The sequence below is a fragment of the Bos grunniens genome, chromosome 7 (assembly GCF_055505025.1).
Source record: "Bos grunniens cultivar Pamir isolate PY7600 chromosome 7, Bosgru_T2T1.0, whole genome shotgun sequence".
Classification (NCBI taxonomy): Eukaryota; Metazoa; Chordata; class Mammalia; order Artiodactyla; family Bovidae; genus Bos; species Bos grunniens.
Window position 1 is genome coordinate 108,998,082 of NC_141171.1, and position 20,846 is coordinate 109,018,927.

Here is a 20,846-nt window from a genome sequence, read left to right on the forward strand (position 1 = left end):
CACATTATTACTTCTAAGGTATAGATAATCTATCAGTTAGTATCCGACCATCTCACTGAAGTGTCCAAGGATTCCTCCAAGAGCATAGAACAAAGCCAGAGAGCTTTTTCTGAACGTGTCTTGACCTAGAAGGGATTTAATGCCTCTGAATCTGATAAAGCAGGTGTTTTCCTTTCTGTAAGAAGCTTTTATCTTTTATTACTCAAAAGTGGTTTTGTCAGCAGTCCTGACCTAGATTATGAAGTCCTTTGATCTTTGAGTCCATTTAAAGCTTCTTATTGAAAATGTTCCCTCTCTTTTCATGTTACTCTACAAGCTGCGTTAAATTTCAATGTTGTTGAAGAATATTATTTTATATACTTTATTTAATCTTTCCTTAAAAAAGAATGTGGGATGGATAAATTTTTTAACTTAATATTTTTTACCTAATGTTTTTTGTCAGTGTCTTAATATTGCAGTGTCCCTCTGTTGCCTTAATTTTTTTTTCTCTATTCATAGTCTGAATTGTAATGACATCTACAGTTTGCTGCTGGCAAGATATTCACCACTCTTTGCTAACACCCTCTGTTCAGTGCTAATCTGACATTCTGAATTTTAAGCTCTCTATCTTCTATAAATCTTGTCTTTTCAGACAGATAAGTTGTCAGACCTTTTATTTGAGCCATCTATTAAAAAATATGCAAAATCAGAAGATATCAGTGAAATAGTCATTTCCAAACATACGATGCAAAATGGAAATATCCCCAAGTGTTGTTGGTGATCACAAGGCCTTTCTACGTAAATTACGTTTTTTCTTAGTGCTTTTCTGGGTCTGCTTTTACACCTTGGACATTTTTGGTTAAGATTCTACTTAGTCACTGATTTAATTAATTGTGTATGTCATCTACCATATGTATATTCCCCAGTCCTGGTAGATTTACTTAATGTTTGAACGTGCTGAAATGCTTATCTGTAACCACACACCATAGCAAAGACTAAAGTATTTTAAAACTATGCTGAATAATTGTATACCGTGTAAATGTGTGATAACTATTCTGTAACAGATGTAGTAGCTCCAGCTTTTGGAATAAGGTAAAGCAAAACATCTGGCAATGATTTTACCAAATTTAAAGAAAATAGATGATACAGATATGCTACCTGTGTTATTTTAAAGCCTTATTTGTTTTGATTTTTTTTAAAAAATCTTATCATTGGGTAGAACATAACTTTATATATTTTATATATAGAATATGTATATAAAAATTTTCATATAAATTCTATATATAGAACTTATAGAACATTATTTTGGATTGGTACATAACTTCACAGTCTAGTCAAATGTATAAATGAAACCATGAGAATATGATAGATAAAACCTGAGGGAAAAGAGACAACATTTGATGATGTACAAGATATGTGAACATCCTAATCTGTCCACTTTAAGAGTTTTGTGGTAGGCTGAGAAAGAATCTTCATATAAACTAATTCCTTGTCCTCGAATGTTTGTGGAAATGTTCTCGAGACTTCTAGTTTTAAAGTGGTGCAGAGGAGAGGTTTCTACACATGGAAGTTAATGTTAAGTGGGCACTGTTTTCTTCTTTTGCTTAGAACTGAACTTGGTAATCTGCTGTGCATTGTCTAAACTTATTTATACAATATAGTGAAACCAAAGTATTGATATATTTTTATATTTCTTTCCTGTCTGAACCCTGCCTGCTGATTCAGTTAATACTATGAGAATTGCAGATATCTAACTGTTACACATTCTTGTTTTCTCTTGACAGGAAGAAGACCAGAAGGCAGTCAGTTACCCTTCCCTCCTTAGCCACATAACGTCTTCTTTCCTGAATCACCCTGTCTTCCCAATGACAGAAAAGGTCCCCGTGCCCACCCTTCAGCTGCTGGGTGAATTCTCTCCCTTGATGGCACCCTTGCCCTGTGACATTCACCTGGTTAATCTGAGGACAGTGCAGTCGAAGGTATATCCCCAAGTATATCTATGAAAACTGACTTTTTGTATTATACGTGGCATAAGGGGGTGGGAATAAGAAAACTGTGAGTTTTACTCTGCTTCAGGGAGCGATTAAGCGCACTTCACCTGTAGGCAGCATCGTTATACCTTTCGTCTGACTGTTGCTGTGTAGTTTAGAGAATGTCCTTAGACTTATTTTATTCTCATAAAAGTCCCGTGTGGTGAGCGGATCGGGAAGAATCGGCTTCTTCGCAGATAAAGAGGCTGAAGCTGGCCTGGGGTCACGTAACGAGTGGGTGGAAGAGCGAGGAGAGCGAGGCCTGAGGGTCGGCGCTGCTGCTGCTCGCCGTTTGCTTCTGCCTCTTAGCCAGTGTTCTCAGGGCTCAGACAGAAGGCACAGTGTTTAATTATTTCTGTACCAGAGGCTTTGTACATTTGTATCTGTTCTCCTAAAAATATAAAAAATCCTAAAATACTCCTAAAACTTAGCATTGAGAAACCAGCTATGTAGGAGAGGTATGAAGATATGTTAGAGGAGGTAGCAAGGGAACATTTTGTTAGGTACGGAGTGTTAACTCAGATTGCTTGGCTTTACCTCTGTGCCTAATTTTAAAGTCAGATTGCATTTGTGGGGAAAAAAAGATGAGAGGTTTGGCATTTTTATGTTTTGTAGAGCTGTTTTGATATTGTGGATTGACATACACTTAGCTGGAAATAGTAAGTGGTTATGGATTCTGTGACAAATATAAAAAAATTACCTGCATGTGAAAAGAAGAGAGTGTTCATGTTCAAAGACAGCATAAGAGGGAAAAAATGTTTAGCTTAAGAATAAAAAACTGAAGCATATCAAATAAAGGAAGGATCAGTATATACAAATTTGGACACTTAGTGCTTTAAAACTGGATGTCCACAATAGGGAACTTACGTCTGAGTGTGTACGAGAATACATGTGACGAGTGATGACGAATACAAGTGGATGTTAGAGGCCTGTGCGTGTACCCCCGTGTCACGGGTGCACAGAAGATCGCACGAGTGAACTGCTATGTGCCAGTTACCACTACAAGCACTAAGGGGCGCAGCCCTGAACCAAGCAGACAAGAGCCCTGCCTTTCTGAAGCTTAGATTCTAGTACGAGGGGAAAACTGAGGATCAGAACTCAGAGAACACACGTTAGATGGTAATAAGCGTTGTTTTGAAGGGGGAAAAGGAGGGAAGAGCACCTTCAGGAGGTGGTTGGAATAGGACAGTTGGAGAAGGCATTGCAGAAAAGGTGATATGGGAGTGAAAATCTGAAGGAAGTCAGGGAATAGGAGACTTTGCAGATTTTTGGGGGTTGAGTCATCGGGAAGAGTTACAAGCACACGGAAGGCCTGAAGGCAGGAGGTGCCGGTCAGAAAGGAGGAGCCGGAGCCGTGAGATTCCTTGCTGTGTCCCCCCTCTGAGAGCAGAATCTGCACCCAGTAGGCACTGTGTAAACCTTTGTTGAACGAGTGCATCTTGAGAGCACTGTCTAGGATTTTGCTGTGGTCTTTGCGGGTCTACTCTGACTCTGGGAAAGAACACACTCGAGACGGGCAGCCTCGCTGAGGTGACCTGTCATTGACTCCTGGGCTCGAGAGAAAGATAGGAGAGAGTGGAGACGCCAGCCTCTGAGCCCCCGGCTGCGCCCTCTGGGCGGGGATGGTGGAGGGCACTAGCAAGCGGAAGGCGCCCAGGGCTCTCGGGTCCATGGTGGCCGCTGTTCCTCAGCCTCCCTTCTCTGGGAGTCTCTCCTGTGACGGCGTTCTGGGAGCAGCCCAGCTGATTCTGGGAGGCTTGTCCCTCTGCAGGGGGAGGTGGGGTGTAGAGTGCAGGGTTTTTCCTCCAGGTGTCGCTTGTTTTCCAGATTACCTCTTTGTCGTGGTGACCTGTTTCTTTCATTCTTCCTGCTGTTGGCTGTCTTCCTGGGATATAGAGCTAATCAGTTTTGTGGTTAAAAATTCCATTGCCAGGACTTGGCCCGTGGTCCAGTGGTTCAGGCTCTGCACTCCCAGTGCGGGGGGCCCGGCTTCAGGCCCTAGTCAGAGCACTGTATCCTGCATGCTGCACCTAAGAGCCTGCACGTGGCAACCAAGACCCCCCAGGCCACAGCCAGCACCGTGCAGCCAAAATAAACCCCACTGCCCACCAGGTTTGGCTTCCCTGGTGGCTCAGACAGGAAAGAAGCTGCCTACAATGTGGGAGACCTGGGTTCGATCCCTGGGTTGGGAAAATCTCCTGGAGAAGGGAATGGCTGCCTACTCCAGTATTTTGGCCTGGAGAATCCCATGAACAGAAGAGCCTGGAGGACCACAGCCCATGGGGTCGCAAAGAGTCAGACACGACTGAGCAACTGATACTTCACTTTCCCCAGCTGGTTTATATCCGTGGACCCTGCAGGCTGGCCCCTACTGGCTGCGGTCACGTGACGTCCCGTTGCCCCTCTCACCTCTGGGCAGACAGACCGCCTGCACCCCCGCTGCATGCCCACTGCGTGCCCACAGACTGCGCTGCCGTGTATGAAATGGGCCTGATGGCAGATACGTCTGCTTCAGGTCTGGTATGAGAAATGGGTGAGATAATGCTGTGAGAGCTTTTGGAAACAGAAGCTCTTTGTAGACATACATTGTTGTCCTGAGGATACTTAGAGTACATGCCAACACAGGTGCAGACCAGGGTTTTAGCAGAGGAAACACAGCGATTTAACAGTCTGACCAGGAAGAATACAGACTGAAATGCCATAGGCGTAAGTTAATGCCTAACCACGTGGTCAGAACGAAATATTTGAGGCTGTTTTGCATTAGATATCAGTTGGTTCCAATTTCTTTGTTAGTCTTTGACTCTTAGCACATATTTCTAACAGTTTAAAAACTTGCCAGGAATCTGAAGGGATTCTTTAAAGAATTGCTCTCCATCCCCTAATCTCTGATAATGGGGAAGTAATCATTAAAGGACGCTGATGTGCGTATTCATTCAAAGAAAACTTAGTACTTAAAAGGTACCCAGAGTAATTCCATGGTTATACTAGAAGAAAGACAAAAGTAACTCAATCCAGAAGGCAGAGCTAGACATTTTGGATTGTGTTCTTGTTTTTGGTGTGTTGGCATCTCCCAGCATGCAATAATGCGCTCTTTGTTTAGAGACTGCAGTGCGTTTTTCCCACTGAAGTAATGTCAAGAGAGATTGGCCTCCAGGCAAGACTGGAGATCTGCCTTGGCCCATCACCTCACAGTATTGCCATGAGCAAAGTGTCTGCAGACTTCAGTAACATAACGGGTGCGTCGCCCTTGCTGCCTGACCCCTCCTTCCGTAGCATGATGGGGGGCCCTCTGCCGGCCTGCGCTCCAGGCCGCTGTCTGCAGGCAGGCTCCCCTTCCAGCCCTGGGCTCCCCGCTCCAGGCTGCTGTCTGCAGGCGGGCTCCCCTTCCAGCCCTGGGCTCCCCACTCAAGGCTGCTGTCTGCAGGCTCCCCTTCCAGCCCTGGGCTCCCTGTTCCAAGCCGCTGTCTGCAGGCTGTCCGTTCCAGCCCTGGGCTCCCTGCTGCAGGTCGCTGTCTGCAGGCTCCCTGCTCCAGCCCTGGGCTCCCACTCCTGGTGGAGGAAGGCTCTGTGTGCTCAAAGCTCAGAGAGCACATGGAGCCTGGGGGGTCTGCTAACCCCCTGAGGTTAGCAGCTTTTCTAGCTAAAGTCCTCAAACTCACTGTGTCCAGGTGATACCAGAGAGATTATAGAAAAGACTTCCACAGATGTCTTCATCTCTGAGATTCTGATTCTGTAGATTTGGGGTGGAGAGCTTAGGAATTAGTAACTTTTAAAAACTCTCCTAGTGATTCTAGAAATTGCTGTTATCTGCATTTACTGAATTGGGAAAGTAAGAGTTAGAATAAATAGTTAAAATTAAATTACCTACCTGTGAATGGCAGAATCAGGAGCCACAACCAGCCCTTCTGAACCTGGGTGCTGACTGTGATTTCAGAGAGTCACATTAAGATTTTAAGATTTACTAAATCTGTCCTCAAAGTCCAGCTTTCCAGAAAAACAAACAAAACAGCAACGAAAAAGGTCCAGTTTTCAAAAATTATTCTATATTGATAGATGAGCTTGTTTTTACATAGACATAGTTTGCTTTTTTAGTTTATAGTTTTGTTTTTTTTTTTTAACTATGTCATAAATTTGTAGTCAGATAAAGAGGAGAACAAACATGTCGTAAAACCCTGCCTCACAGCTGTATGGCCCAGTGTGCTCCAGCCACTGTTAAGGAATTTAAATGTTAGCCTTCTCATCCTGTGTATCTGGTGTCCAACTCTCTTCTCTTCATCACTCCCTTTTCTTGCACTATCAACAGCCTGAGTTATAAAAAGAAGCTTCTGTGAAGGTTTCAAAACTGGGGAATAGGAGTACCACTCAAGTGCACTAACTGGGAAAACCACACCCTCAGGAGAGGGAAGTGATTTAGGGAAAGAGAGCCTTGGGAGAGGGGATGCTGGGAGAATCTCATGGGAGGATGAGCCATGGATCAAGCTAGAATGGAAAGTTCCGTCTAGAATGCTGATTTTCCAGGGATGAGGAGGAACTTGATTAAGCTGTTTAGCTAAGCGTCGTGGAGCCATACTGCCTTGATGCTTTGAGCAGTGATACCTACATCCGCTCTTCTTGCAGATTGTTTTCCCTGCTTTTATATTCAAATATATATTTTTTTCATTTATCCATAGTTGTGAAGTGAAAAGTGTTAGTCACTCAGTTGTGTCCGACTCTTTGTGGCCTAGTGGACTGTAGGCCCCAGGCTCCCCTGTCCATGGAATTCTCCAGATGAGGATCCTGGTGTGGGTGGCCATTTCACCATCCGAGCCCCCAGGGAAGCCCTCATCCCTAGACATCTGTCTGTATATCTCTCCTCTCTATCTGTATGTGTTAAATGTAACTCTTTATTATGTATGGGATTTATTTTGGTTTGGGCTTAACTGTTTCTTATAGAGAGTTAACCAGTCATTTCAATGTCCGCACCACTTACTGAATAAAGTCTTCTCTCTCAACTTGTTTTCACCACCCCCTCCTTTTCTTGTAAGAGGGAGTTTAAGGTTTATACTTTATTTTGCCTTTCTTAAAAGAATTGATTGGTGCTTTATTGATCTCCCTAGTTTCTGGAAAGGTGAAAATTGTTGGGAAAAAATGTTCTTTGTTGTACTTATCTGAGGACACCCATCCACCTTCCCCTTTCTTTCTGTCATGCTCCCTTGTTGGTTAAAACAGGATAACTGTTATTGACATCTTAACAAGTGCCCTGGAAAATGCATTTCTACTGGTTATTTCCCGTCTCAGGACTTGTAACACAGTGTGAGGTTTTCTAGCCTTGCCACCTGCCAGAGTGCACTGAAATATGAGAGGCATTTGGCATCGCCAAAGAATCTGAGCAGCTTGGAGCCGTGGCGTCGTCTGTGCGTGCCTGGCGCGTCCCCGAGGAGGGCGGGGTCAGCGCCTACGTGGAGAGTCCCGCCACAGTCGGGCCCATCTCTTCCTCAGGAGGCAGTGTGTCCACAGGCACCGTGCACAGTTCGCAGCAGTTACGGCTTGTGAACCCCACAGGAGCGGCTCCGCTCTCATATTTGCACAGTTCCCATCCACCGTGGGGAAGGAGCATCTGCCTGTTCCTTTGCTTAGAAGAGACTGTCATATGTGGTGTGATTTTCAGGGTGGCCTTAAATCTTAAAATGGGATGAGTGGATGGCTGGGCAGGTAGTAAATGGGTAGAAATGATAACTTCTAAACCTTTCTTTCTGAATGTGTTAGTAAATCATTATTTTAGCTCTGTTGGAACCATTGATTAAATACTCCCATTTTCCAGCCTGAGATCAGAAGCTGGAAAGTCTCCTTAAGTGATCTCAAGTGATAACCTTTTGTTTTATCAAGTCAAAAGCGATCCTCCTCCTTCCCCTGAAGCCGGTGTCGGTCTGCACCAATCCGCAGCAGAGCAGAGGCAGAGAATGCAGCTGCGCCAGTGCAGGCTTGGGGGCCGGGCCCGCTGGGCCAAGGACACTGCCTCTGCTCGCTGCCCAGCTGTCTCAGAGCAGGCCCTGCGTCCTCCGACGCCAGTGTCCTCGCCGGTGGCCAGGCGGTGGTGAGAGTGTCACCCGAGAGAGGCCCTGTCAGGCTCCAATGAATTGATAGTTGTCAAGCATGTAGAATAGCAGCCGGCACGTAGTAAGCACAAAGTTTTAATAAGGTTCTCAACTGTGATCATTCAGTCATCAGCAGCTTCACCGTTACTAATACTGAAATAAAAATATTGGCACTTTCTTTTTAATTGGAGAAAGCTGAAGTTTATTGCCACAGTAAATTTTGATGTATCTTTGATGTGTATTCCTTATATAGTTTATTGCTGATTTCTTAGATCGCTCCAATACGACGCACCTAAAGCCGCCTCCGTCCCAAGCGTTGCACTGAGTGCTTTCTGTGAGCCTGGTTTAGCTCTCACGGCAGCACGAGGAGAGGAGGCGGCACCTGTGCCCCTTGTGTAGAAGAGGAAACGGGCGGGCCTGGGGCTGCTGGGAAGCCTTCGGGGCCACACAGCCAGGGAGCGGTGATGCTCGGAGGCTGACTCCAGACCCCTGCTCGCTGCCTGGGACTGTGCAGACAGCGCTGGGCAATACCCGGCTTGCTTTCTTCTCGTCTGCTCAGTAATAGTGGAATACTCAGAAGGCTGCATCAACCGTTGGTGAGGGTTCCTGCTGGAGCCAACCCATGCCTCCAGGCTAGCCTTCTCTGAACCTGACGACCTCACTTGTAGTCAGATCTTCTTGCCCAGCCTTCCCCTGTCGCTGGAGAAGTTTTATGAGCCCTGCTTAGTCTAGAAACTCAGTGTTGGTTTTTCCTCTGAGATAAGTTCTACAGTGGATTTTCCTGGCACAGCCTGGGAACATCCACACAGTGATTCAGCCCCAACGGTGATCTGTTCTACAAGGACAGTTTGACACTCATCCAGCACAGCGATGATGCAGTTTCAAATTTATAAGTTTTCTTACCCATGCCCCCCCGCCCTTTTTGAGGTCTGGATTTTATTAATGTGTTAATGAATATAAAAAGAAGTCTTTCAAAAGTTGTTTGCTCTCCTAGAGCGTATGCTGTGACTACTTGAGGGTAACTGGTTTTCCTGCATATGTATTCAAGTTAAAATCACAGTTTCCCTACTTTAAAAAAACAGTTTTCTTGGAAATAAAATGTCTAGACAGACTTTGAAACTGAAAAACTGCTCCTTTGCCTCAGGTATTTTTGCTTGAAAACTGATCCTTTCATGATTATTTGATTTTTAAAAACTTACACAAGATGAATGCCATTTTATTAGTCTTTTAGTCCTTGTGAAAATGATGCAATTTTAGTTTTTAGAGAAAGTAAAACTTTTTTCCCGCAAGTGAAAATTAATTTTTATGACTTTAATCTCCACTTTTGTACTGTTTGTTTAAATCTCTTATCTAAAATTAAGTCTCAGTGGCAGAATCCTGAAAGTGTTTCCCTTCCCACTTTTTTTTTGGTCATCTTCAGTCTGCTAAAGACCTTACACAGTCATTATTCCAAGGACAAATGTTCTACAGGAATTTTCACAATGCCTGCTTATCAGTGTTTTTTTTAATGATGGTCTAGATCTCATGGACGGAGGAGCCTGGTGGGCTGCAGTCCATGGGGTCGCTAAGAGTCGGACACGACTGAGCAACTTCACTTTCACTTTTCACTTTAATGCATTGGAGAAGGAAATGGCAACCCACTCCAGTGTTCTTGCCTGGAGAATCCCAGGGATGGGGGAGCCTGGTGGGCTGCCGTCTATGGGTTTGCACAGAGTCGGACACAACTGAAGCGACTTAGCAGCAGCAGCAGCAGCAGCAGCAGTGAGTTAAAATGGCCAGATGCCAAGGATAATAGTGATAAGTGCTTTTGGAATTTAATTAAGAGGCCATCTAATTCGTGAATTTGAATCAGAACTCTTAGGACTTTGATGTATAGTTGTGGACATATAATTTAGGACTATCCTGACTCCATAGTTACAAAGCTATGATGCCAATAAAATAAATTTGTGAATAAGAAGTTAAAAGAGAATATTGTTTAACTTGTAACTGTTATGGAAATAACCAGTTTATTTGATGGATGATGTTGATATAAATAATAATATATTAAGGTCTTTCTCTGCTCCAGACCCTGGGCTAAGTCCTTATTATGCTACTTCTTTTTATCTCTTTTTTTATGGTAAAGGAAAAACAGTTTTGCTGACATCAGCAGCTAGTAAATTGCAGAAGTAGGCTACAGATCTTAGGCTGTCTGACTCCCAGCCCAGACGGTGGCCCTCTCATGTCTATAGTCTCTGCACTGGCACAACCTGCCCTACGAGCTGGGCTGCCTTACACAGTGTTCTCAGTGCGTTGGCTCACAGCATGACTCTGTGAGGAGAGCAGACTTGTGTTAGCTCCACTTTACAGACGAGGAGACTGGTGCTCAGGAAGAATAAAAGAGTATTCCAGCGTTTCAAAATTGGCATAACTGTTATCCTTCTATACGTACTAAATACAAGATTTTTTTTAATGTGCTATTTTCATGCTATTTAGGGGCTATGAAATTGTTTGAAATTTCATTAGGAATCTTTATCATATTACTTCAACTTGCTATGTGTATTATATGGTCCTGTAATGACTCACAATCCCTAAATGATGTTTTTCTCTTCTTCAAAAAAAATTTTTAGCAGTACCACTGTAAAATACCAGTGTAAAATGTCATAAAACAGGTTATTCCAGCCAAGAGTCTGAGGTGAGGACAGATTTAAATTGTTCAGTCACATTAAAATCAAATCAGTGTTGGGAATGCTGGCAGCTATTCAGAAAAGATGTCTCTGTAGCACATTAAAAAAATTTTATGCCCTAGTAAGGTTGACCACCTCTTCTTAATATCTTCTGCTTCTGTTAGGTCAATACCATTTCTGTCCTTTATCAAACCCATCTTTGCATGAAATGTTCCCTTGGTATCTCTAATTTTCTTGAAGAGATCTCTAGTCTTCCCCATTCTGTTGTTTTGCTCTATTTATTTGCATTGATCTCTGAGAAAGGCTTTCTTATCTCTCCTTGCTTTTCTTTGGAACTCTGCATTCAGATGCTTATATCTTTCCTTTTCTCCTTTGCTTTTCACTTCTCTTCTTTTCACAGCTATTTGTAAGGCCTCCTCAGAGAGCCATTTTGCTTTTTTGCATTTCTTTTCCACGGGGATGGTCTTGATCCCTGTCTCCTGTACAATGTCACAAACCTCCATCCATAGTTCATCAGGCACTCTTATCTATCAGATCTAGTCCCTTAAATCTATTTCTCACTTCCACTGTATAACCATAAGGGATTTGATTTAGGTCATACCTGAATGATCTAGTGGTTTTCCCTACTTTGTTCAATTTAAGTCTGAATTTGGCAATAAGGAGTTCATGATCTGAGCCATAGTCAGCTCCTGGTCTTGTTCTTGTTGACTGTAGAGATGGCAGGAATACATAAAAGAACTGTACAAAAAAGATCTTCATGACCAAGATAATCATGATGGTGTGATCACACCTAGAGCCAGACATCCTGGAATGTGAAGTCAAGTGGGCCTTAGAAAGCATCACTACGAACAAAGCTAGTGGAGGTGATGGAATTCCAGTTGAGCTATTCCAAATCCTGAAAGATGATGCTGTGAAAGTGCTGCACTCAATATGCCAGCAAATTTGGAAAACTCAGCAGTGGCCACAGGACTGGAAAAGGTCAGTTTTCATTCCAATCCCAAAGAAAGGCAATGCCAAAGAATGCTCAAACTACCGCACAATTGCACTCATCTCACATGCTAGTAAAGTAATATTCAAAATTCTCCAAGCCAGGCTTCAGCAGTATGTGAACCATGAAAAGGCAGAGGAACCAGAGATCAAATTGCCAACATCCGCTGGATCATGGAAAAAGCAAGAGAGTTCCAGGAAAACATCTATTTCTGCTCTATTGACTATGCCAAAGCCTTTGACTGTGTGGATCACAATAAACTGGAAAATTCTGAAAGAGATGTGAATAGCAGACCACCTGACCTGCCGCTTGAGAAACCTATATGCAGGTCAGGAAGCAACAGTTAGAAGTGGACATGGAACAACAGACTGGTTCCAAATAGGAAAAGGAGTACGTCAAGGCTGTATATTGTCACCCTGCTTATTTAACTTCTATGCAGAGTACATCATAAGAAACGCTGGGCTGGAAGAAGCAGAAGCTGGAATCAAGATTGCTGGGAAAAATATCAATAACCTCAGATATGCAGATGACACCACCCTTATGGCAGAAAGTGAAGAGAAACTAAAAAGCCTCTTGATGAAAGTGAAAGTGGAGAGTGAAAAAGTTGGTTTAAAGCTCAACATTCAGAAAACTAAGATCATGGCATCTGGTCCCATTACTTCATGGGAAATAGATGGGGAAACAGTGGAAACAGTGTCAAACTTTATTTTTTGGGGCTCCAAAATCACTACAGATGGTGACTGCAGCCATGAAATTAAAAGGCGCTTACTCCTTGGAAGAAAAGTTATGTCCAACCTAGATAGCATATTGAAAAGTAGAGACAGTACTTTGCCAACAAAGGTCCGTCTAGTCAAGGCTATGGTTTTTCCCGTGGTCATGTATGGATGTGAGAGTTGGACTGTGAAGAAGGCTGAGTGCCGAAGAATTTATGCTTTTGAACTGTGGTGTTGGAGAAGACTCTTGAGAGTCCCTTGGTGTGCAAGGAGATCCAACCAGTCCATTCTGATGAAGATCAGCTCTGGGATTTCTTTGGAAGTTATGATGCTAAAGCTGAAACTCCAGTACTTTGGCCACCTCATGCGAAGAGTTGACTCATTGGAAAAGAGTCTGATGCTGGGAGGGATTGAGGGCAGGAGGAGAAGGAAACGACAGAGGATGAGATGGCTGGATGGCATCATGGACTCGATGGATGTAAGTCTGAGTGAACTCCAGGAGTTGGTGATGGATAGGGAGGCCTGGCGTGCTGCGATTCATGGGGTCGCAAACAGTCGGACACAACTGAGCTACTGAACTGACTGAAGGTTGACCAAGGTTTCCCTGGTGGCTCAGACAGTAAAGAATCCACCTAGAATGCGGGAGACCTAGGTTCAGTCCCTCGTTTGGGAAGATCCCCTGGAGAAGGGAATGGCTACCCACTCCAGTATTCTGGCCTGCAAACTTCCACAGACCGTATATAGTCCATGGGATCGCAGAGAGTCAGACACAGCTGAGCCACTTTCACTTTCAAGGTTGATCAAGAACCTCGGCATATTCGTATCTGTGGTCACATTAAAAAAAAGGACGAATACATGTGTCTATACAGTAAGTGTGCATTGCTTAACTTTTCCAAAGATTTTATTAATCCATTTTATTTATCATAAACATTTCCCGGTTTAGAAAATGTAAAATTGATTAAATGGTTATAATTTTAAATGTTCAAGGACTTAAAGCATTCAAGGCATTGTTACTTGAATTGGGTGCAGTTACTTGAATTGGGAGCAGGAAATTTTACTGCAAGAAAGTGTATACTGATCGCTGTAGCTGACTTGTGATTTTTAGTGTTTTCCTTTTTGCCTGAGCAAGAAGAATAGTTTCTGTAATGTGAATGTAAATGATACATCAAGCTAATAAATGTGGCTGGCTTAGCAAGTGATAAGCATAACTAATTCAACTTAAATTTCTCTTATATAAAAATCATGAACCAATACATTAAAGATTAAAAATGTTAATGCAGTTAACAAAAATTAGTATTCAGTGAAGAAGCATATTTCAGTTTTAAGATGGATGATACATCATTCAGTGGCCAGATAAGGACCAAATTCAGGTATCCTTTATTGAGTTGATGGATTTATTAAAAGTAAGTTAAAATGAAACGCTTTATTTGAAGAAACTTTGACAAACCAGTATGTAACATGTGGACAAGATAGCCCGTGTCCTTAGGAACCGTGGAGGAAACCAAGGCCTGAGTGACTTGCCAAGGACTCTCAGAATGTCAGCTGAGCGCCTGGGGAGGGCAGTGTCGCCGGGGAGTAGGCAGGCTGCGCAAGGAGCCTGAATGGGAGTGGGCAGGCCTGAAGTCACTTTAAGATACAAGAGCATTCGTGGTTGGGGACAGGGACGTCGAGGGTGTGCAGTGGGGTCAGAATTCGCTCTCAGCGTCCCCATGGCATCTTGCTGTCTGCTCGTTTACAGGTGGATGGCAAGCATTCCAACGAGGCCGCCTTGATCCTCCACAGGAAGGGGTTTGACTGCCGCTTCTCTAGCAGACACACCGGGCTGCTGTGTTCCACAACCCAGGGAAAGGTGAGCCGAAGGCCTGTTCTTCCTGTTGGTCTAGTGTGATTTGAGATGCTTGCTTTGTGCAGATGATCCTGACAAGGAGATGTCCATTGCCTTTCTGTGGACGCCATCACCTCACCTTCAGGTTTGCTCCAGTTTTCCCTCTTGTGGAGCCCCTGTCCAGTGTTCAGTCTCTTGTCCTTGTTGACATCATGCTGCCCCGGCAGACGGGTGCTGCTTGGAGACAGGGCCTCCTCGAGTCTCAGGCTTTCCGTTTCCAGCCCACAAAGCGGCTGCTTCCCAAGCCCTCTATTCCCACCTCTCTCAGACAGCTCAGGTATGATCCAGTTCAGCGAAGGCAACCCCATGTTCTGCGGGGGCCAAGTAACTGCAGCGGGGGCTTCCGTGGTGGCTCAGTCAGTAAAGAATCCGCCTGCAGTGCAGGAGACCCGGCTTTGATCCCTGGGTGGGGAAGACCCCCTGGAGGAGGGCATGGCAGCCCACTCCAGAATGCTTGCCTGGAAAATACCATGGACAGAGGAGCCTGACAGGCTATAGTCTGTGGAGTCACAAAGAGTCAGACACGACTGAGCGACTGGCACACGCACAGTGGGTGCAGGCTTGTAGTAGGGGTGGCGGGGACATGAGACTGGCCCGTGGGGTGAGTCGGCCGAGGCCCACGGGGCAGCTGGACTCCGCCCCAGGCCGTTGTTTCCCAGGCCCGGATCTTCTGATAAAGCGGGTCTGCGTGAGTCCACCCTGTGCAGCCCAGCAGGTCCTCAGGCTGAGTACTGACCGCTGGGTGCACCTTCCAATTTCTCTTCAAGCTGGCCTTGCTGGTGGTCCTTGTCAGCCAGTCTCAGAGGGAAGGGAACCTCCAGCTTACGCCTCTGGCTCCGACAGGCTGGGGCTGTCTGCAGCATGCGGCAGGCCTCCCACACCAAGTCAGCTGGCTGACCCACTCTTGAAGACCTCGTAGACATGGTGTCGGACAGACTCAAGGGAGTCCGTTCTGTCCTGCACAGTTGGCATGTGCGCAGCAGAGGCTCCAGAAAGAGGGGAGCACGAGAGGCGGTGGAGAGGCCTGAAGCTGCTTGGGCGACGTGTCCGTTCCTTCTGCCCACACTGCATGTCACGGGCGCTCGAGGGAGCACGGGTCTCTGTCGTTGGTTTCATTGTTCTTACTCTCTCCCTTCTCAGTGAGGATCTGAGACACTTGGGTGTGAACGTTTGTATCAGACACTAAGGCGTTGAGTCTTAAGGGGGTTAGATGACCCAGAGAGACAGACTAGGAGAACTGCCAGAAGTGAGAGTAGTTTTTTCCAAGCAGCCTTCCTACCCTGTAAGTGACCCCCTTACATGAGGGCCTTCCTGGGGGGCCTGGGGCCTGTCTCCCAGCTTCCCTGGTTCAGGAGGATGGTGGAGAAGCACCACTGTTGGGGTGAATACTGACTGAAAGCAGGTGTAGCTGTGTTTAAAGCTCTTGGTCTGAGGAGTCCTTTCTTTCATTGAGAAAGGCCCTTGCATACGATACGTTGTTAAGCAGCTGAGAGGGGTCCAGAAGACAGCCTTCTCCTGTTCCTGGGTTCCAGTCTCCCTTCAGAGTTGTCTTCTGTGCTCAAGTGTGTGGAGGTGGACTTAATCTCCATTCCCTGCCCCTGCTTTTTCACTAAAAGACAATTTCAAACGTACTTTTTACTTTTTCTCACACTGAGTATATAGATGCACTACTTACCTTTCTCCAAAGCTATTCTGTACGTGTGATTTTCATCACTCACTTTCAGATCCTGGTCCAGAAGCTCTTCAGCAAGTTCACTGTTGTGAGCATCACACCTTCGTCATTATCCCTGATGCATCCCCCTCCAGACGCCCGAAATATAAGTGAGATCAACTTGAGTCCCATGGAAATCAGCACATTCCGAATCCACTTGAGGTGAACCTGGTTTCAGATTTGGATTGGAAAGCAATGGCTTTTATATACTTCTTGGTTTTATGTGCAATAGAGAAGCACATTATTTTAGCTTCTGGCTACTGTGAGGACATGAATTCTGTGATTCTTCTTCTTAAACCAGTACAGTAGGAGAGAAAAAAAAGCCATGCTTCAAACTAATTTTTTTTTTAAGTTCCTTCCATGAACTGCTATCATCAGTATGAATTGATGCAACAAACGAAGAAATGTCTAAAGACAGCCTCTCAACAGATTGTATCTCAGGTTAAATGTTAACTAATTATATCTATGTTGGGGGTTGTAAAGAGATTGTTCTCAGTATTCACGTTGCTGACCCTTTGTTAGTTTTACAAAAATACCCATTTTTACCAAAATGGGATAAAAAGCTGGTGGGTAATAGCTAATGGCCAAAATGGTTGCAATCATTCATACGTGTTAGAAGAACTTTATGTGTTGAAATATGTGGAAAAGTGCAATCCGTCAACCCCGATGATACATCGTTGCTTTTACATGTTTCTCTACCACTTGGCCCTCCCTTCCTGCCCTCTGTAAGCATTTCCAGAAATACCAGATTTTAATCATTCAATAGTAGACAAAGAGGCATATTTTCATTACTTGACAATGTGGGATAGGTGCAATTTATTCCATTGTCACTAAGCTGGGAGAAGCGATTCCGTAGGTACCATGGCCTCTTCTGGGTACCACAAGGTGTCTTTTTACACAGCTCATTTGAATACAGATGTTCTGAGAAGGGGTTTTCTATTTTAAAATTCTCATATCAGAATAAATGTGCCTTATTTTTTTATAAGTCTTGTTAAATCTTTTGGTGTCCATATTACTGTTGGGGGAAGATGGGGAGTGGCTGGGGGGAGGGGCGGGTACTTTCTATGACACATAAATTGTATAATTTTTGCCTGACAATGCTGGCCACGTTCTGATCTGTTTCATTAAATTTGTGGTGATGTTACTCTAAACATTTTGACTATTTGAATGTACTGAGATGTCAGAAAACAAAACAAGGAAGAAAAATATTGTTAATTAAAATATGCTGCTGCCAAGGAGACTGCAACTTGAAGCTAGGATTTTGTAACAAGCAGAATCCACATACTGTTTTCATTTCACAAGAGTTCACCATTTTGAAGAGAGAATGCTTTAAAATAGGCCGTTTTGAAACCCACTTATATGTAACTCATCATAATTTATCATATTAAAGAATATGTTTGTTCAGTGAACTTCAAACTTTTGTACGTGCTAACCTCAAAATGAAGTTCTAAACCTATGTGCCATTACAGTACTTTAGATCAAATTTATTTGGGATCGTTGTTAACTTGACATTAAAACCAACATTTAGAGTATTCCATTTTAGCATAGAAAGGATTCTTGACTATGTGCACTGCTGAAAATTCTGTGTTAACTAATAGGTTTAGTATTGCCTGGCTTTAAACTTCCATTTTACCTCCTGCCATTCCAGCATCTTCATACAGAAGTAAAACATCATTTCTGTTTTATCATGTAGCCTAGTTATCATCTGTATTACCAGTCGAGATGCAGCTCCTTAGATTATTGTTCCATTAAGTTCACAAACTTCTTTCGCCTTTAATTATTAAGGAAATAATACTAGTGTTGATGAAGATATTACAAGAGAGTAATTTCTTGCAATAAACATGTACTGTAAGTTTCCTTCCTTGTTTTGGGGGGAGGAACAACTAAAACAAAAAACAAGCTTAATTTCTGTGAACATCTACAGACGTTAGGATTGCCAGACACAAAGCCCAGGAATAAGATCAGTATTTTCATTGCATCTTAAGTGTAAAACCTTGCTATAGGAGTTCACTGTGTTCTGTGGTTCAAGTGGTTGTACGTAATCTCTCTGGAATCTCTGATCAGCTGAAATAAAACTCTTGATGCAATAACAGCGGTCTTGCCACCCGTGGTGTCTGAGGTGGGTCTGTCCTGTGCTCCTCGGGGTCTTACTCAGTGCGTGTGGTCACCAGCTGCTCACAGGTAAAGCGGAAATTCTCTTTCACCAGCAAGTTTCTGCTCTTTATTTTTAGAATAAATCATCAGGGAAATGAAGAGAGGATGCTTTGCTTTGGGTTGTGGTCAAGAACTGATTAGATGATTTGGTGTCCCTGGCACACGCTGCGAACCGTGCCCTTCAGTCGTGATCTCAGTGGCATATTTGTTAGCTTAGGTTCTATTACATTCATTATTGCAGAGGTTCAGTTGACCAAGTAGTTCATGACTTTCTCTCTCTTTTTTTAAAATTTAATTTGGAGTTATAACTGCAGTGTTTGAGAACTTAGCATCCTTGTTTTCTGCAAATACTGATTAAAACAAAATGCTGTAAAACGTGTTGTAAAACATTGTACTTGCCTTCCCATGTCTTTGTTGTATTTGTGCTGAAATGTTTTCATATTCCTTTGTCGGGAAGAAAATCTTTGCTTTCATTTTGATTATGTTGCTTTCCTTGAAATCAATAGGTTTTGGTATTTTCTCTTGGAAGATTTTATATCTTTTTGGGAATATGTAATATAAGATATCTAATAAAAGATCAATCTTACCATGTCTGTGGTCCTCTAGAGCAGTTCTTAAATCTGATTTTGTAAGCAAGATATAGTAAATGTTTCGGTGGGTAGAGTGGAGGAGTAAGGGCTTGTTTTGTCTTCTGTCATGAGTGAATTGCTCCTTCTTCAGTCCATTTCCGTTGGGTTGGCCAAAAAGTTTATTCAGTTTTTTCCTCTGAGATAGATGGTTCTAGTAGAGCTTTATCTTTATCTAGTTGTCTTTATCTTCAAAACAATTTTGTTAAATTGTGTTGTGACTACTGTCATATCAGCATGTATTAAAAAAAAATCAATTGGTGAATTGTTGTGTAGCCATTTTAGTAATGAAGATGGAAGAAAAAGCAACATGTTTGGCATATTATGCTTTATTCAAGAAAGGTAAAAATGCAGCTGAAACACACACAGAATATCTATGCAGTGTGTGAAGAAGGTGTGGTGACTGAGCTGACTTTTTAAAGTGGTTTGTGAAGTTTCGTGCTGGTTGTTTCTTGCTGGACGATACTGCACAGCCATGTGCACCAGTTGGCGCTGATGACCATCCAGTGGAGACGTCGAGAGCAGTCATGTGTGCCACAGGGGGGCCACTGCAGTCAGCGTGTGCTGCAGGGAGGCTGATGCAGTCACATGTGCCGCAGGGAGGCCGCTGCAGTCACGTGTGCCGCAGGGAGGCCGCTGCAGTCACGTGTGCCGCAGGGAGGCCGCTGCAGTCACGTGTGCCGCAGGGGGGCCGCTGCAGTCAGCGTGTGCCGCAGGGAGGCCGCTGCAGTCACGTGTGCCACAGGGAGGCCGCTGCAGTCACGTGTGCCGCAGGGGGGCCGCTGCCGCACTCGGAATGCCCAGACCAAGCGCTGAGAAGCACTTGTGCCAGCTCGGTTATGTCGATCACTGTGATGTTTGAGTTCCTCATAAGCAAAGAGAAAAACCTTCTCGACCATCTTTCCACATGCAATTCTCCAGTGAAAGGTAATAAAAATGTTCTGTTTTTAAAACAAATCGTATTGGGTGATGAAAAATAGATACTGTACAGTGATGTGGAAGGGAAGAGATTGTGAGGCAAGCAAAATGAACCACCACCAATGACACCTGAAGGCCAGTCTTCATCCAAAGAAGCTGATGTTTTATGTGTGGTGGGATTGGAGTCCTCTTTATGAGCTCTTGCTGGAGTATGATTAATTCCAACAAGTACTGCTCCCAGTTAGACCAGCTGAAAGCAGCAGTCAAGAAAAGCATCTGGACTTGGTCAGCAGAAAGTGCATCATCTCCCCCCAGGATCACACAAGACAACGAGTTTCTCTGATGACCAGGCAAAACCGTTACAGCTTGGCCGGGAATTCTGATTCATCCAGGTATTTCTCTGGACCTTTGGATTTCCATTTATTTTCGTCTTTACAGAATTCTCCTAATGGAAAAACTTTCAGTTTCCTGGAAAACCATAAACACACTTGAAACAGTTCTTTGCTCAAAAAGATAAAAAGTTTTGGGAAGATGAGATTATGAAGTTGCCTGGAAAATAGCAGAACGTAGTAGGGTAAAAAGGCGGTGAATACGTTGTTCAATAAAGTTCTTGATGAAAACGAATAATGGGTCTTTTATTTGTACTTAAAACCGAAGGAACTTTTTGGCCAACCCAGCAGCAGGCGAATGGCAGGCGGGGGATGGTAGCGAATCCACGTCTGGGTTTGGGGGCAGCTTTGAGTTTGGGGTTCAGGAGCCTTCCCAGCAACACTTGTGCCTGTGGAACCTTCTGGTCCAGTAAGGAGGGGGAGGTCATGGTCACAGTCCAGTATTCCAAGATAAGATGAGAGTAAGCCAAGATGTGAAACAGAAGGTCCGTGTGAGCGGATGCGGAAGGTAAGGCGTGTTGGAAGGGTGGGGTCTGAAGATGTCTTCCAGCCTGCCGGCCAGGCCAGCACACAGCTTAGTGGCTTTAGGGGAATTTCCTCAAAGCCAGGAAGTGGGGGAGGGAAAGGGATACATATTCTGGAGATACATATGTGTTAGCCAGGCAAAGAATACGCGCTAACTAGGAAGTTTATACTTGTTTTGGGTGACTTACAAC

The 20,846-nt window shown here is 44.1% G+C and overlaps 1 protein-coding gene across 2 annotated transcripts in view; it reads left to right on the top strand.

The window, feature by feature from the left end:
- Nucleotides 1-18,786, top strand: part of MAN2A1 (mannosidase alpha class 2A member 1) — a 213,765-nt gene extending 194,979 nt beyond the window's left edge. For both annotated transcript variants that reach the window (XM_086413372.1, XM_086413373.1), the window contains 3 exons: nucleotides 1,764-1,958; nucleotides 14,186-14,296; nucleotides 16,057-18,786. In XM_086413372.1, coding sequence (XP_086269498.1) covers nucleotides 1,764-1,958; nucleotides 14,186-14,296; nucleotides 16,057-16,209 — 459 coding nt within the window. In that variant the 3' untranslated portion in view covers nucleotides 16,210-18,786. The remainder of the gene's footprint in view (nucleotides 1-1,763; nucleotides 1,959-14,185; nucleotides 14,297-16,056) is intronic.
- Nucleotides 18,787-20,846: the final 2,060 nt, after the last annotated feature.